Genomic DNA, 18,024 nt, shown 5'->3' with positions numbered 1-18,024 from the left:
CCAATAAAGATGTTAAAAAAAATATATTTGCAGATCTATAATAATGAGGAACAAATGAAAAGCAGTGTGATATATTCAGTTGAGACCATATAAATAAAAATTATAGCATGACTTTAAGTAATTTATAGTTTTTACAGTGATTTTTAATATCTATGATCTCGGCACTAGAGGTGATATGCCATTATGTCTTTAAAGAGCTATAGTTAATAATTGATAATGTGTAAAATTGAAACATTATGCACATATTATATCATTGTGTACTAATTATTATTTCTTCCAAATACCTTGCAGCTGTGTGTTTTCAAAATGGCCATCAGCATTCTGCAAGAATTGTTTTATAATAGTCAAAAAATCATCTGTTTCTTAATTACACATTTGCAAAACATCTGAATAAGGTACAGAGTGAAATTACAAACACAGATTTTGATTTAATGAGAATTTTAGGAGTGACCATATCTATTTGATTTACTGATATATTATTAATTTTAAACTATGAGTATCACAAAAATTCTCAGAGAATTTAACATTTCTGCCCTGCTAGAATACATAAAGAAGAACTAAGCATTCTCTTATTGTATAGTATCCCTGTAAACAAATATTAATAAAAGTATGTTATAAAAATATATATGATAGACAAATCATTCATATTAAATATTATTAATTTAATAATGTTAATATTTATATATTTTAACTGTTTTGTGTAAGCAAATAATAGTTATTAATTTAATAATGTTAATATTTATATATTTTAACTTCTGTATAAGCAAATAATAGTTATTAATATATATTTGGTTGCATATATATATTTAATATTTATTTAAATTAATTTAAGTTTTAAAAATTATTTAATAACATATGAATACATATGTAATATATGTATAAGTGAAAAAATAAATATATACATAAAGTATATGATACATGCTGACATCATTTATATTTACTGTATTAGAACGTACTTAAATACAAGCTTCTGAAATCACTTATAAACTATTATGATAAAAACTTTCTATGGGTACTCATTACTTAGATAATTAATATTTCCTATTTTTTAAATCTACTAATTGACAAATAAGGTTTTAGAATTTAAATGTATTACCTCTAAAATAAAATACTTAAATATCTGATATTTAAATATAAAGTAATTATATATATATGTATAATCCTGAAATCAATTTTACTGTACACTGACTTTGAGATATTTTTCCCCTTTTCTCTCATGTTTCAAGGTTATTAGACTAGTACTTTAGATCCTATGCAAAGTAGTAATATAAATTGACCTGGTCAAATGCTATCTTTACTGTTAGAAGACCATGAATAATTAGGTATCCTGCAAGACATCTCTGAGTAGGCCCTAAAAATTATTCATGAATCCTAAGTCCAGAGTCCTTAAATTCTCACAAAGAGACTAGAGCGGAAGTGACAGGCTGTGATACCTCAAGCTAAGGCAGCTTAGTCCCTGGGTGACAGTCACTCTGCATTTGTGGGGGCCAGTGGAGGTCCGAGACATCTCTTTTGGGTGCTGCCAGGATACATCCAAGTAAACATCTTTAAGGACGGTATGTAATCGGACAGCTAAAAGGACAACTCAGGGATCTTGTAAAAATTTCAGTGCTGTGAATTTATACTGATTTTGTACTAACATATTCTTATATTTCATTTTATTTGGATACCAAATAAACATCTTGGTTTAACTTGAAGATACATAAAGAAAATAATTCCTCTGAATATTTGCTGCCATGGTGATTTTAGCAGTTGGAGGATAATTATTAATGTTATAGCCCTTATAAGAAATCTACTTGTTTTTTGCCTCTGTCAGAAAAAAAAAAAATCAATAAGAGGCAATGGTAAAGAAAAGTAAAAGCTTAATAGTGAGACAATTTGGAGTATTTAAAATTACCTGGACCATAAGCTCCCTGCAGGTAGCAGTTGGAATAATGTTAGAAAGACTGGTTTTGAATGCTGGCCAAATAGTCTTTATTTGTTGTACAATAGAGAATCATTAATAATTTCTTGAAAGAGTTTCTCAATAATGCATTTATTACATTAGTATAGTTTATTACGTTAAAAGCTAAAATATGATTTAAAAATAAATTACTGTAAACTAAGAGATAGTTTAAGACTATGGCCTTAGAATTGGAAATAAGTGAACGTGGATAAAATCAAGATATGAAAATAATTATAATAGGCATTCAATTTCTAGTGTTTTAAAAGTCAGAGAATTAAAATATGTAATGATAAAAGAGAGAGAGTCCAGACAAAAATGTCTGGCATTGTATTAAATTAAACACTTGGAAAATCCATCCTAGACTCTCACACACAAGGCCAGTCAGTTGTTTGTGGGCTGTTTCATTGTCCATCCATTAATCTGAGGTCCAAACAATGCACATCAAAGCAATGTGTTTTTAACAACTTATTTCTATGTAAACTATCCATTTTAAACCCTAATGTTGCGATAAGAATTTATTATCAAAACGTCAACAATTCTTGTTAACCTGTTTCTGTAAAGCTTGTCAATATGTGCAAAAACAAAAACAAAACCAGTGACTGGTAAAGACTGCAAATATTCAGTAGAAAGAGAAAAGTACTCAAAATTCTGTTATGCATGTAAAAATGTCCCATGCAATGCCCTTTAAGTGAAAATAATCCTGTTATAGCTAAATGAAAGAAATTACAATATCAAAATGTTGTTGAAATGAACATTTAATCAGGTTACTAGTTTTTGAGGAAGGAGTAATACGGATGCTTCATCCTTGCAGAGATAAAACCTCTTGCAAATCAGAAAGGGGAAATGCATTAAAAAGTAGGTGTTGCTTTTCATTTCAGTACAGCCTCAGTCCATTAAATGCTGAAGGAACAAATGTCAGTGTTGACTTATTTCAAACTGATTATAGCAGAAAAGCCTGAAGTTTACAGTATCCCCCAAACACATGCCTAGCATGGGTGTCTGTCATCTAAAGGTCATTGATAGAGTGGAGATATTGATATCAAGGAATTTCACCCAGAATGTGTTTTGTGTATCAACCTTCCTGACTGTTATGCAACTAGAAACATGTCACCTCTCTGAAGGTTTAAAATGATAAGAATTAGTCTCAAAAATTGATACAGCTGAAACATGTCTTCAGGTCTCTAAAGAAAGAAATATCAACAGTAAAAATATGTTTTAATACAGCACAGGAGCAATTTCACTAAAAAATGTGTTTCTTTAAATGGTTTCTATTTTGGATTATTATTTCAAAGGTATATAAACTAAATTTTATTGTAAAATAATGGCATCTTACATGAAGATTTAACATTCAAGTCAATTCATTGTTTTAGTGCTCTGGAGGTGGCTCATGGCATCGTGTGGAAAGCCTGTGAACCTGGTCTTTTTACTGCAGGAAAACTACCACCAGATGGTGTTTGAACTAAAGCCTTATGGTTGGGACCATATATTATATTCATTTTTAATATAAAAGGAATTTTATTATTAAGAATTTTAAAAAATTATTTTTAGAAGCCTCACTTCAATTTACAAACCCTTTAATATAAATGTCTCATTAGCTCATTGCAGGAAATGTAAGCAAAGGAACCTGGATTTTGTAATCAATTGAATGTAACTCTGTCCCCAGTTTCCTTTCCTGGAAAGTGGGTTTAACATGATCTCCTCATGGGATGGTTGTATGGATTCAGTTTAGAATGTGTGTAAATGATGCTTGGAGTTTCTAGCCAAGAGTAAATGTTTAATCTTACATTATCATCATCATCATCGTCATCATCACTATTCTTAGCACTTCATTTACAATGATTTCTGATTGTTTCAGTAATGTAAATGTTGTCTCCACTAATTTATTTGTTTATGGTCTCCTTTATCATAGAAGTAGTTGTTTATACTTCTTTTGTGTTAGTTGCTTCCTTTGCTAGGACACTAGTCTAGCTATATAATTCGTTAAAGAAAAAGTTCATTTTGAATTTGAATTGACAATCACAAGACATGTCCTCAGAGAACAGGATAATTTTGTTACTGAACCACATTTGGGTCCACTCACCTGCATGCAGTAAAGCCAATTTACTGACACCGGGTTGTGGTGAAGGAAAATGCAGTGTTTATTGCAGGGCACCAAGCAAGGAGTCCAGGCAGCTAGTGATTAAAAGGCCCGAACTCCCTGAAGTCTTTCATGGAAAGGTTTTTAAAAATGGGGTGAGGGGAGGTGGGTTGTGGGGTCCATGATTAGCTTGTGGACATTCTTCTGATTGGTTGGTGGTGAGGTAATCGGGAGTCAACATCATCAACCTTCTGGTTCCAACTGGTCTGGGGTCTATGTGCTTATGGGCAGCATGCAGTTAATTTCTCCCACCTGGTGGGGGTTTCGGTATCTGCAAAACAGCTCAAAGGACGTGGCTCAGAATATTTTTTATAACTCTTGAGGAGGAACTAAAAGTCCTTGACTTTGTTTAATGGCTAAAGTATTACTAGTTTGTCTTGCTTGACCATTTTCCTTTCTTCCTGTGTTTTCTCACTTCTCTGATTAAATTTATTATTTGGAACTTGGGGAAGGTCTTGGAGGCTAAAGTTTTCTACAGACAAGAAGAAGGCAGAGGACATGGGGGGATCTGTCCAGGGAAGGCCCAGTAGGGTCCTGCTTGGTTACAATTCGATGGGAGAAGCATGTTCCTTACTGCTCTACATATCTCATAAGAAACTTGTGAGGGTCTAATGAGATAGTGTGAATCAGCATGCTTTGAAAAAGTCATTTGATTATATATACATTAATATAATTTGCACATTTTAAATCTAAATTCATTCGAAGTCTTTTACAAACCATCTAATTTATATCTGTTCATCCACTTGCATAACTTTACACCTTGCTTTACTGTCAATGATGGGTCATTAATCTACCTATGGAATACTCCAGTTTTGATTTTAAATTCTAAGGTTTTGACTGCAGTTTCATATATTTATTAATATCTATGGCATATGTCCTGTGAGATTTGATGTATAAGTTGACAAAATTAGAGTTAAAATGATAGTAAGCCCAGTGATTCCTCTCTTTTGAAAATGTTTCTCTGAGGCATTGGGATCCTGCTTGAAACAGATGGATCTCCATGATTCTTTGCAACTTTAAAGCTTCAGTTTTCAGAGAAGTTAATTGTTCATGATGCTGATGGAATAGGTAGTTGGGATTTGTGGAGCTCATTGTTTACTTGTGCATAACCTGTTTGTCACCATATTTTTTCTTTCATTATCCCATTATAAGCCTATTTCTGTTTCAGAAAATCAGCCATATTTTATATACATCTCTCATCACTTTTTTGTTATCTTCTGCCATCTGCAAGCTGTTCAGACTTATCTATTTCATTCTGTGCTCTCAAAGAATTCCAACTAAGTACCCTTTTTTTTGAATAAGTAGGCAACTTTGACATTACTTAAAAAAAGATCCAGAGTGTTTTGAGCTGATTTGCATGGGTACCTCCAATTTGTCATTTATTTTTAACTACTTTTCCATGTGAGAAAAACAGAAAAGCAGAATAGAAGTAGACGTTCCTAAGCCTTTCAGTTGTTTTTTAGACCAGCTTGGTACTCTAAAATAGTGCAGTGAGAACCACACTAGCATGGGCTACGTCTGATAGAAACAGTGATGGCCATTCAGCTTGAAGAAAATGGCTTCATTTGACACAGCAGTGACTGTTTTGCTTGAGGGAATGTGGGAGTCACATAACTGATGGGCGCAGAAAAAATACGGTGGAAGTAAGATTCTGCATTGGGGTTTGAACTTTTATTAAAACTAGAATCTTTTTAGAAAATAAATTTTAGAGACCTTTTAGCAGACCACTGAGTGCAGGTTGAGAAACCTGCCCTAGCACATGCTACAGACTGTGAAACTATGGAGTTGGAGAAAAAAGCAGTAGAAATATCAGACTGATGGCAGTTGATTTGGTGGTAGGTCATTACTATCTTTCTTTGCATTCAGCTAATTTTTTTAAAATTGGAATATAGTTGCTTTACACAGTTGTTAGTTTCTACTGTACAGCAAAGTGAATCAGCCATACATATACATATCCCCCCTTCTTTTTGGATTTCCTTTCTACTTAGGTCACCACAGAGCACCGAGTAGAGTTCCCTGTGCTATGCAGTAGGTTCTCATTAGTTACCTATTTTGTATGTATTAGTGTATATATGTCAATCCCAATCTCCCAGTTCATCCCACCCCTGCCTTCCCTCTTGCCATCCATATGTCTGTTCTCTACATCTGTGTCTCTATTTCTGCTTTGGAAATAAGATCGTCTATACCATTTTTCTAGATTGCACATATATGCGTTAATGTATGATATTTCTTTTTCTTTCTGACTTACTTCACGCTGTATGACAGTCTCTAGGTCCATCCATGTCTCTGCAAATGGCACAATTTCATTCCTTTTTATGGCTGACAGTTAATTTTTTATAGTGACACGTGACTCCCTCTCATTTCCTTTGGTGTTTGTTCTATACATATTTTCTTTGTTGTGACCATGAAGATTACACATAAGATCCTAAATTTATGACAATGTGTCTTAAATTGATACCAACTTAACCTGAATCACGCACAAAAATTCACTCCTTTACAGTTTCCCCCAGCTGCTATTTGTCACAATTATGCTCTCTATATTGTGTACCTATTAACATAGATTCGTAATTATTTTATGTATTTGTCTTTTAAATCCTATAAAAATTAAGAAGTGGAGCTGTAAATCAAAATTACAATAATAGTTTGTTTTTTTTAACTTTTTTCCCATATTTGCCTTTTCCAAAGAACTTTGTATTTTTATGTGGCTTTGAATTACTGTCCAGTGCCCCTTCATTTCAAGTTGAAAATGGACTCCTTTTAGAATTTTTTAATAGGACAAGTCTAGTAGTAATTCACTCCTCAGCATTTGTTTTTCTGGGAATGTTTTAATGTTTCTGTCATTTTTGAAAGGTAGTTTTGCTGGCTATAGAATTCTTGGTTGACAGTGTTGTTTCTTTCAGCACTTAAATGTATCACCCCACTGCCTTCTGGCCTAAAAGATTTCTGCTGAGAAATCAACTGATAATTTTATTGAGGATCTCTTGTTTGTAATGAGTTGCTTTTCTCCTTCTGCTTTCAAGATTCTTTCCTTATCTTTTGGTAGTTTGATTATGTGTCTCACTGTGAGTCTCTGAGTTTTTTCTACTTGGAGTTTATTGAGCTCCTTGGAATTGTATATCTATGTCTTTTCTGAAATTTGAGAGGTGTACAACCATTATTTACTCAAATTCATATTTAAGATAGTTTTTAAAAAATCTTTGTCTAATAAGTCCAATTTGTGTATTTCTTCAGGGCCTAGTGCCAGGATTAATTTTGTTTCTTTGAATAGGCCATGTTCCCATATTTTATTGCATGCCTTGTGATGTTTGTTAAAAAGTTGTCATTTCAAAGAAAGAGCCACCTTTCCCAGTCTTGCGGAGTGGTGTGGGAGACTTTTACAAATTAGTGGGCCACTGAGCCTTGAGATCAGTCTGCGGTGAAGAAGTAAGGTCTTCTCAGGTCCTTACTGCTCACATGTTCTGTCTGGGTCTGGGTATATGTTTGTGTGTTTCTCCCCCAGCTGCTTTAAAATATCCTGATTCTCCAAAGAGCCTCATTGGAGCCCCTTCTCAGGGTCTTTTGTGTTCTGCAGTATTGCTCTGCCTGTATCTCTTGCCCACACCTGTCCGCTTGGCTGCAGCCCCCATGTAGTTTTTATAGCCAAGTGTCCACTGCTGTCTTATTGGCCTCCAGCTGCCATTCCCCAGCCTATGCCTGAGTCAGACAAGGCAGGAACTAGTCCTTCAACACCGGGCCCACAGACAGACCAGAACACTGTAAACTAAACAAGTTCCTCTTTGGTCCTCTTTCTCTGGTAGGGAACCAGGAAATGGGCCCCTTCCTCTCACCAGTGCCATGTCAGGGAAAGTGTGGGGCAAAAGCACGTAAAAATTCCCTGAAATTTTCCACTATTATGAACGTGACTTTTTCTTCATTGGGCATTTGCCCAGTTGCTGTAGATCTTTGATTAGTTTCCAGGGTTCATACAAAGTTATTTAGCCCATAGTTATTTGTCTGATGTTTCCATGGGGGAATGAGGGCCTGGAGCTTCTATTCCACCATCTTCTAATTTCACTGCCCAACTTGCGGGATTATTTTTTTCAGTTGAGAATGTTAAATACTTAGGAAAGAAAATTTTATATTCTGGTAAGATTGGTATTTAATGAAGGGTTATATCCATATCACAGTTTCATCCTAATTTAGCAATAAAAACTAAATCTTGCTATAATTATTAGTGCCTTTTTTATGCATAGTCTTAATTAAATGCTTAAGGATTTCAGTATCTACCCAGACTTTTTTTTCCTTCTTATGGTATTATTCAAAATATATGTGAACATATTTATATTTGTAAGAATGCTTTTCAGGTGCAAATAATAAAATCATGTATTCAAATGAGTTTGAATTGTAGGAAATATATGAATCATCCAACAGGATATTCAGAGCTAGTGTAGGTTTCTGAGTTGGTCAATGTTTCTGTCTCAACTATGATATCAGGGGTCCTGGTTCTTGCTCAGTCTTTTCTATTCATGCTGTTGCCTCCATCTTTGAACTATAGCAAGATGGTACCAACAGTTACACATTTGAAATTCAAACATGGTAAGGTCCAGAGTGAAAAAGAGATGATCTCTATGAGCTAGCAGGAACGTCTCCCCAGAAACACTCCTGCCGGCTTCCTCTCAAGCATCATTGAACTGAATTGAGTCACAACCACCGTTGAACAAATTTCTGTAAAGAAAGAGGGAACTGCCTTGATTGGATTACACTAATTAGATAGAGTGGGATAGTTATTGGAGTAGCAGCCACTCTAACAAGCAAATGAAGCCTTTAAAAACTATTCTGACTGTGCAACATCCCAGCAGGAGGAAAGGCTCTTTATAAAACAGATTCAAAAAATAAATCACATCTGCACAAGAAGACCATTACCTTTTTTACTTCAATGATAAGCATGCTTGAGGTTTAAGATATAATAGGTAATTTTATGTAAAATATCTCTTGTATAGATCTTTCTTTTGAATTTTTGAGTTTTATTTTATTTATTTATATATATGTATATATTTTTTATACAGCAGGTTCTTGTATAGATCTTAATAGATAATTAACATCTCCATTTCATCCATGGGAATGAATGAAAGCTTTCTTCTATATAAGCTAAGATATTTATGGCATGATGCTCTTTTTTCCCATCATGCTTTTGATTGTAACGTGTCATAAAGGTGATCATAATGAGAAAATGTTTTAAAATTAAATTTAGACTTCTTTAGTAGAGGAAAGAGTTCCAACCAAAGGCTGTTGGCATCCTGGGTAAGAAGTCTGTTTTTCAGGAATAAGAATCGGTTTATCTTAATCTAGCTAAACTGTCTTAATTTTTTTTTTAGAAAGGTAATTTTAAATTTATTTATTTATTTATTTATTTATTTATTTTTGGCTGTGTTGGGTCTTCGTTTCTGTGCGAGGGCTTTCTCTAGTTGTGGCAAGTGGGGGCCACTCTTCATCGCAGCGCGCGGGCCTCTCACTATCGCGGCCTCTCTTGTTGCGGAGCACAGGCTCCAGACACGCAGGCTCAGTAGTTGTGGCTCACGGACCCAGTTGCTCCGTGGCATGTGGGATCTTCCCAGACCAGGGCTCGAACCCGTGTCCCCTGTATTGGCAGGCGGATTCTCAACCACTGCGCCACCAGGGAAGCCCTATCTTAATTCTTAAAGAAATCACATGTTAAGGCATCAGCATTTAAGAAACAAATCTACCTAATGTAAATTTATTATCTGGATATTTTCTGAACAGCTACATGAAAGTGTAATAATGTTTCTTTCTATTACAGTAACTCAAGGAGGTGTTGCTTTGGTCTCTGACATGTGTCCAGATCCTGGGATTCCAGAAAACGGCAGAAGAACGGGTTCGGACTTCAGGTAGGAGATGAAGTAATTATTTCAATAACATGTTATTTTCTAACACATATATAATTTTATCTTGTAGTTTTAATTCTTTTTCCTTTTAATTTAAAGATACAATTTCTCAATTATTATGCATCTATAATATCTGTAGAATTCTAAAACATATTGTGCTGAAAAATTCCAGATACTCCAGAGTTTGTACCTTTCAGTATATAAGCCATTATTAAAAATTTAACTCTATATAGATATGATCAAAATTTGTCTCCAGGGGTTTTATTCTGTTTTTAATTTGCTACCTTCCCATATTCGAATGCATTTTTGTTAATGTTTTAAAAAGTAGATGGTACAAAAATTTAACTATAGCCTCATAATTATTTCATTAAATAAACTTTTATAATAATGAATGTGAGTGGCAGTCAATGCAATTTATGACAGAAGATATTATGATTCATTTCACTGCATTATGATTACCAGAGAATGCTTTATAGTTGTTACATTATGAATGTAGTAGTGATTATAATAGTGATTTTTTTCTAGATTTTTGCATTCCTTTCAATTAGTTCAAGAAATTGAACATTTTCCAACTTACAAGATGGATACTAGTATTAGGAGTAAGCTGCAAAATCAAAGAGTAAAGGGGAGCAAGAAATATGTTTATCTTTCTTATAATCTCACTATTTTTGAGAAAGAAACAAGAAAAGATGTTTGTAGAGTTTAGCCTACTAAAGTGAGCTGAAAATTGAAAGAAAGTAGTGATACTATTCGAGAAGGAAGAAGAAATGTTATTCAGTGAAATTGGAGTAGCAGTGTTTTTTTTTAAAGGATAGAAAAATAATAAAATTGTCTGTAGGGTGGCTGTAATGAAGTAGGTAAAATGATATATAATTTTTTTACATGAAAAGGAAACAAAAGTGTATAGCTGTGCTACTGAAATACTTTTGACTTCATAGTAGTTTCTGTCATGTTGCAAATGGAATAGACAATTGGAATGTTTGCAGTTTAAATATCACAAACTCTGAGTGTACATTAAGGTGTTAGTATTTTAGTTCAAGTTCCTTTGGAGCAGAGCCTGAGATGGGGACTCTTATTCAAGTGGTTTTCGGAAAAGTGCCCTCTGGTTATGGGGAACAGAGAAAGCAGGATAGAATCCGAGTAGAAAGCTGAGCGGGAAGTTGATTTTAACTGGAGATTAGCTTCAGTCTCAATCTATGGGGAATTTCAGGGAACAAATCGTTTACATTTTGGGCTCACCACCCTTGCCTTTCATCATTGGCTTCCTCCATTCGGCTCAAGGAAGTTCCCCAGAGCAAGGGTGATTGTGAGTAGTTATTAGCACCCCAGGGGGTTTGTTGTGTCCAGTGGGTGTGGTGGTCAGCTAAGAAAGAAAACTACTGATTTCAAATGTAAAGTAGCTGTCAGTTGAAGGCATTCAATAATTTGATGTCTTTTAAAATGATGCAAATAGGTGAAATTTACACATTCTTGGCTAGAACCCATGGAGCTTTCTGTCCTATGTATTCCTTTCTTATCTCAAAAGTCACCTCCTACCAGAAAGTGTCCTTCAAACCTTGCTTCCCAAAAGCCTTACACATCCCTCCATTAGAGTTACAGCAGTGACTCTGCATTATTCATTTTACACATCCATTTCTTCCACCCAACTTAAGCTTCTGCAGGACGGGGATAGTATCTTATTGTCTCTGCCTCATCAGTGACTGGAATAGTGCCTGGTGCAAAAGAACTCAAAGGGTGTTTGTCAAAGGCACTTGTGTATGAGGGGATTGCCCATCCAGCACTCTGTCATCCCTGAAACTCAGAAACCTCCTTGGTCTATGTGGCAGAGCTCTGTTTTAAAACAAAGCAAATTAAATTTTGTCTGACTGTGCAAACTGTTCAAATTGCATCGTATGGTAAAGAGAGCCAGAGAAACTGTTTAATCTTCAAAAGTTAACAAGGAATTCAGAAACATTCAGGGCCAGTATCTGTTTAGCACAAGGGCAAGAACAGAAGATTTTATTAGTATCTGAGGTGAATATGCTGGCCTTTACTCTATCTCATTCTTATAACAGCCTTATTCCTGCAGCTGTTTAACTCAGGATAAGCATTAGCCATTGGGGCTGTGTTGATGTGTCTGTGGGGAAAGCCAGCTGGGTGTGTGCATGGCAAGTCAAGAAAGGGAAAGAGTATCTCAGCTGAGACTTTGTCTTTCACTTTCTTAGTTTTCTGGGGAATCTCTGTGCTGTTTACATGTCTCCAAGTTTAAGGCAATCGAATAATATAATATAAAGATCAAATTTTCTATAAAATTACATAAAAATGTAAATATTATTTTGCCATCTATGAGTGTGCAGTGTGTATATACCTATATGTATATATACAGAACTGTGATAAGCTAGTTTTATGAACTTTTTTTGTAGTTCCTACGACTTTTTTTTCATAGGACTTTCTTCCTAGATGATCCTGTCAACTACAAATAAAGACAGTTTTATTTTTTTCTTTTCAATCTGAATGTATTTTATTTATTTTTCTTTCCTGGAGGAGCTGGCTAGGACCTATATTACAGGGTTGAGTAGAATTGGTGAGACATTCTTGACTTATTCCTGATCTTAGGGGGAGAGCATTCTGATTTTCATCATTATGGAAAGGTATCTTAGGCCCATTAGTTGAAATGACATGTGGCTGTGCCTAGCATATAATAAGCTCACTGTAAACGTTCATGTTTTAAACAGAGAAAGGGGATGTTCTTAACTGTTTAAAGTCTTTTTGAGACTGGTTTTAATGAAAGGCAATTCAGTTCTTTCTAAATTCTTATAATCAAAATGAATGACTAACATATAATCCAAACTAATAACCAACATTGTCAAGAGGAGTGGATGGAATTCATTTGTAGTTAGCACTGTAATTATGTGTAATTTGGGGCTCTTTTTGTTTGAAAAGAGTATACTTTATTAGGTTGGTAAAATATTCCTCATCTGATTTTATTTATACTATTCTTGTTTCTTTGGAAATCTTTTGTTTTCCCTAGAAAATCTAAATATTCATTCCAGTATTATCTATAAAGAATTCTAAATAAATGAAGCCTAAAGTACAAAGCTTTCTTATTTGAATTTAGATCAATCCATGGACAATTTTCTGACAATTTTCTTCACCATCAGTTGCTCTCTTGAAGACGAAGTGTATTCATTAGAACTGAATATTAATGAATAGATTGATGGAGCAATTCAAATACAAATATATAAGGGATGGAGTTGGAGTAGAGATGGAGAATTTATGGATGGATACTGGCATTTATTATTCATCTGTTTCCTATGCTAGTAGGATATATAGCCTGTGTACAGGCAGATATAATTATCCCCATTTTGCAAATACAGCTGTTGAAATTCAGAATTTCAACATAATAAGATATCCAATCATGGTTAGAGCTGAGATTTGAAACTGGATCTTATTGACCTCAAACTTTGTAATAAGGTTTGACTTTAGGGGTTTGTAATAAGGAAAATGATAATGACTAAATGGTTTCACACCTACCATGCAGGACCCCTGGAGAGAGGTGTGCAGTGTGTGGACATCACAAAGCAGCCAAGTGAGGAGTCAGGATACGGTTGAAATCTGACCTTGAGGCCCAGTGTTCAGAGCCATGCCTTTTAGCCTGCGGTTGCCTCTGCTCAGCACAAGGGATAACTTGCCCTAACTGATTACTGAGAGGGGTGTCGCATTCTCACTGGCTAGCAGCAGCCATGCTACTCACTGCCAGACCTTACGGTTTTCTTCATGTGTATTACATAAATATTATATATTTGTATAAACACTGCATACATTCACGTGTTACAGATTCTTTATGTACATTTACAATCCTAAGATATATCATTAAAATCTTTTATCATATGTAACATGTAATAGGGACCTCCCTGATGTCTCTCCTTTCCTTTCATATGAACTGCCCTCACTAACCTTCATAGCCAAACCCCATTTAGCAGCAACCCTAGATGTAAATGAGCTGCAGTACCTATCCTAAAACTCGCTCCTCTTGAGACTAGCCACTGTACCCTCAGGGTCTGTGTTCCTGCTTTCCATCCCAGTCACATTCTTCACCAAGGATGGTTTTCCTTCCTGCCCCACCTAGACCACCCATGATGGTTATTCTCAGTTGTTCTCATGATGGTTGTTCTCAGAGACACAAGTAGAGTAGGGCAGGCTAGTACAGAACAGATGAGCAGCCTGGAGAGGCCAGCTTGGGAAGTACTGGCAGATGCTCCGTGGTCCTCCCTAGGATTTATTTTTTGTAAGGTGGTGTGTATCCCAGTCTTCTCTGCCCTCCTCCACCCGCACAGGTGGCTTCTATCTGCAGGACACTCCCACCTTGCTTCATCCCATTATTTCAACTTTTCTCAGCACTTTTGTGTTTGTGACACCCATTTCTGTTTCTATCATCTTAGACTCATCTTAGAATGATAGAAACATACATTTATGTTAGATGTGTGTTTCTGTCATGTTAGATCATGAGGTCCCGAGGGAAAGAGGAAGGATTATTGATCTTATGTCTCATTACTGTGCCCACCTCAGGGTAGACACTATTTTTCTGTTGAATTGCATTAAATTGAAGCTAACAAGCCTATCCCTAGGGATGTACAATCATAGCCTCATTAGTACTCCGCTAAACCAATTAAGTTTTAACACCCTTGGTCAGAGAATAGATCAATGACATTTTCTTAAAACATGACCTGTGCTCAAAATGGAATTTGGGAGTTGAAAGAGTGATAGTTATGACTTCAAAACTAAATATTTAACTTATATTATTGGCATTTATATATTACCATTCAAGTTAATAACTTCTGTTGCTATGTCTTAGCCCCCCTTTTTTCCCCAAGGGATCTTGTATAATACACTTTATGAAGTTAAGAGGTGCCAGGTGGAAGGAGAAACTGAGGTACATAATGGAAAACTACACAATCAGTGAGAAACAGAAAAAAATCTATAACCCAAGTCTCTTGATAGACTGATGCTCATTTCTACTAATTCCCACCTTCAACTGTGTTCTTTTTCTTGTGACACACTGATGATTTTATGTACAGCTATTAAAATATTGCTGTGGTGCATTTTATTACTTCTCTGTTGTAGTTCAGTCTCAGTGACAACAGAGCTACTGCCTCTTCTTACATGAAAATATTTAAGAAATGTACTTAGAGATTGTGTATAAACCAGGAAATAAGTATGGTGTTATTTTCCTTAAGAATTGATTTTTATTAAGTTCTTTTATTGAATTATTTTTTAAATGATGGAGGAATGAGGGAAACACAGGTAAATTGTAAGCTACTGAAGGCTTTATTGTTGCAACGTTCAGGGTGTCAGTGAGAGAACATAGTCTTCTCCGTGGATGGGGAGAATGGTGGAGAGGTGTCTGGGTGGGGAGGGGGCTCTCCTTCCCTCCATCCTGTACATACACCTGCTTTCTTGGCTTGTTGGAATGTTTTTCTTGCTTCCTATTTTTTTCCACTTGCTATAATGGAAAAAATTCAATTATACTTTAAAGTTGGAGCAGACGTATTAATTGAAATTCTGATATTATATTTAATATCAGTTCTCTCCTTTAGCTCTTTATTTCTGTGATTCTGTTTATTTATGTTTTCCGTGATGTGTTGATACTGTCCATCTTCACAATATATAATAATAGCATAAGAGATACTTTACTCAATGCTGATCATGGATGACCCAGATCTTATAATGATCCAGCCTTCCCTTCCTTCCAGTCTTGGCGCCAGAGCCTCTTCCTGAACATAGTCTCTGAAACATGCTTTTCATTCACACCCCTCCCTCCCTCTATGCTTTCCTTGCTTTACTTTTGCTTCCCAGCACTGAGCAGGACCCAAGATAATATACCTGCCTGTGTTTACAGTGTTAACTTACTACACATAACACAGGTTTATGCTCTTTCTCCCACAAGCATGTAAGCTCTGTAAGGAATGGACTTGGTTTTGTTCATTGTTTCATTCCCAGTGCCCAGCGTAGTTTTCAGCTCATAGCAAGTGTTCAGTAAATATTTCTTAAGTCATTTCCTTCTATTTTATGTAAGAAATGCATGTATATTTACATATTGTGAGGCAATGGTAAGTGTTGTTTTGATATGCAAAATTTTGATTTACAGGTAAATTTTCAGGAATATAATTATTACAGAGAAATAAGCTACTACTTATTTCTTCTATATTCTGTATTAAACACTGAATCCCTACTATTTGATAGTTTGTGTACATCATTGCTAATCATAATGACAGGAGGAAAATATAGATTTCATTATTACTATTATTAAGAGATTATTATATTATTTAGCCTGATTTTTTCCCCATCAATTAAAGAAATAATCAGTTTACTAATGAAAGGAGCCAAGTTTTGGGGTCTAGCATATGGCATGGTGATGATACGTAACAATGTTTTATTGTATACTTGACAGTTGTGAGAGGGTAGATCTTAAAACTTCTCACTGCATACAAAAAATGGTAACTATGTGAGGTGATGGATACATTAGCTAACATTATTATAGGGATTATTTCACAATATATACATGTATCAAATCATCATGCTATATACCTTAAACTTATGCAATGTTATAAGTCATTTATATCTCAACAGAGCTAGAAAAAAATAAATGAAACAAGTTAAAAATGTTTTAGAGTTCGAATTAAGTCCATATTTGTTTTGTTAATAAGCAAAATTTGGGAACTATAATGGGAGCAACAGGAAATTTTAAAAACACTCAGGCTAGTTTCCTGTTGGAAAAGATTCACCTCCTATGACATAATCCCTTTGCACTCAGTGTTCCCAGGAGAACAGTCAAAGAACTGTCTTTTATTTTTTGGAACCCAAGCATTAGCTTATTTCTGGATGCAGGGTTGGGTCTGTAAATGATTTCTTTACTCACCTGCACAAGTGGAAAAAACAAGGTGAGGGCGACAGAGCATCCCTGCTAGGGTCTCCATATCAATAAAACAGGTTGGTGAGTGTAGACCTTTCCTAACACCCTGCATTTGGATTTTCAGCACCAGAGTCCCCTGACAGGCTCCAAAGTGTTTTTAGAATTTGAAAAATATTTAAGGAACGTAACGCTTTTCTATGCCTTTTACTGAATGCAAGCACTTCACTTTCACTATCACTAGGAAACTGAAGTAGTCTAGAAAAGATATTTGCCAGTGACTACTGCTCTTTCAAGGAGCATTGACTGTATTTTTAAGAACCACTTAATGAAATACCACAACCAATATTTTTCTGTTCACACTATTTGAAACCTTTACGTCCCTTTGAAAAAGGGCACACTGGGAATGTTTCAGATCTCATTTATCTGGCTAAAGCTGTTTCTGATAAAGAATCCACTGAGTAGAATTCATGGAATATTCTTCCTCTCTCTCCCAGTCTTTAAAGTATCTGTAATAGTAAATTAATTTTTGTCAAAATATAATACCCATTTAAATAGTTTTCTGGGAGAATTGTTCATTGTTATTGAAGCATACATCAATCTCTTAATTTCAAAATGCAATAATAAATAGTTGATTTTTTTTAATAACCCACATTATCATGACCATCAGAAATGGGATTTTAGGGATCCTTTAAATATTAACACTCCTTTAAATGACCTTCTTTAATACAGTTTGTTTCTCTGTTTCTTGGCTTCCTCATCTGTAAAAGAATGGGCAGAAATAGAAGATGATGATTTCTGTGGTCCATCAGAGCTATAAAGCTCTGTGTCTCTTGATCATGTTTTTGCCATAGTCTAATAAGATTTTACACAAGTTCTATGAGGCTCCCTTTCAGTTCTGATGCACTTGACCCTTGCTGAGAATTGCTGGTTTAGAGACTTTCTATGTTTCCATATTTATATTCTACGGTAGCTAGTTAGTTAATAGAGAGGGTAATTTGTTAGGTAGTTTTTGAATTTGACTGAGGTCAGTATATTGATAAAACCAGTCTGCGCCCTTTACCTGTCAGTTGCATTCTTTTTGCACCACCTTCCTAAATTCCATCCGGAGGGCTCCCTAATCTTCCTATTTGTAAAAGTGCGGAGGAGAGGAGGGGAGGAGAAAGTCAGG

General features: G+C 35.1%; 1 protein-coding gene across 1 annotated transcript in view; it reads left to right on the top strand.

Moving 5' to 3' along the window:
- CSMD1 (CUB and Sushi multiple domains 1) overlaps nucleotides 1-18,024 on the top strand; it is a gene marked incomplete at its 5' end in the record, with an annotated part of 1,822,885 nt that overhangs the window by 1,282,056 nt on the left and 522,805 nt on the right. The window contains one exon of the mRNA XM_082444064.1: nucleotides 9,880-9,967. Coding sequence (XP_082300190.1) covers nucleotides 9,880-9,967 — 88 coding nt within the window. The remainder of the gene's footprint in view (nucleotides 1-9,879; nucleotides 9,968-18,024) is intronic.

The sequence above is a fragment of the Balaenoptera physalus genome (genome assembly GCF_965194825.1).
Source record: "Balaenoptera physalus genome assembly, chromosome: 21".
Taxonomy (NCBI): Eukaryota; Metazoa; Chordata; class Mammalia; order Artiodactyla; family Balaenopteridae; genus Balaenoptera; species Balaenoptera physalus.
The sequence above is the reverse complement of the archived record's forward strand: the minus strand, read 5'-3'. Positions and strand labels throughout refer to the sequence as shown.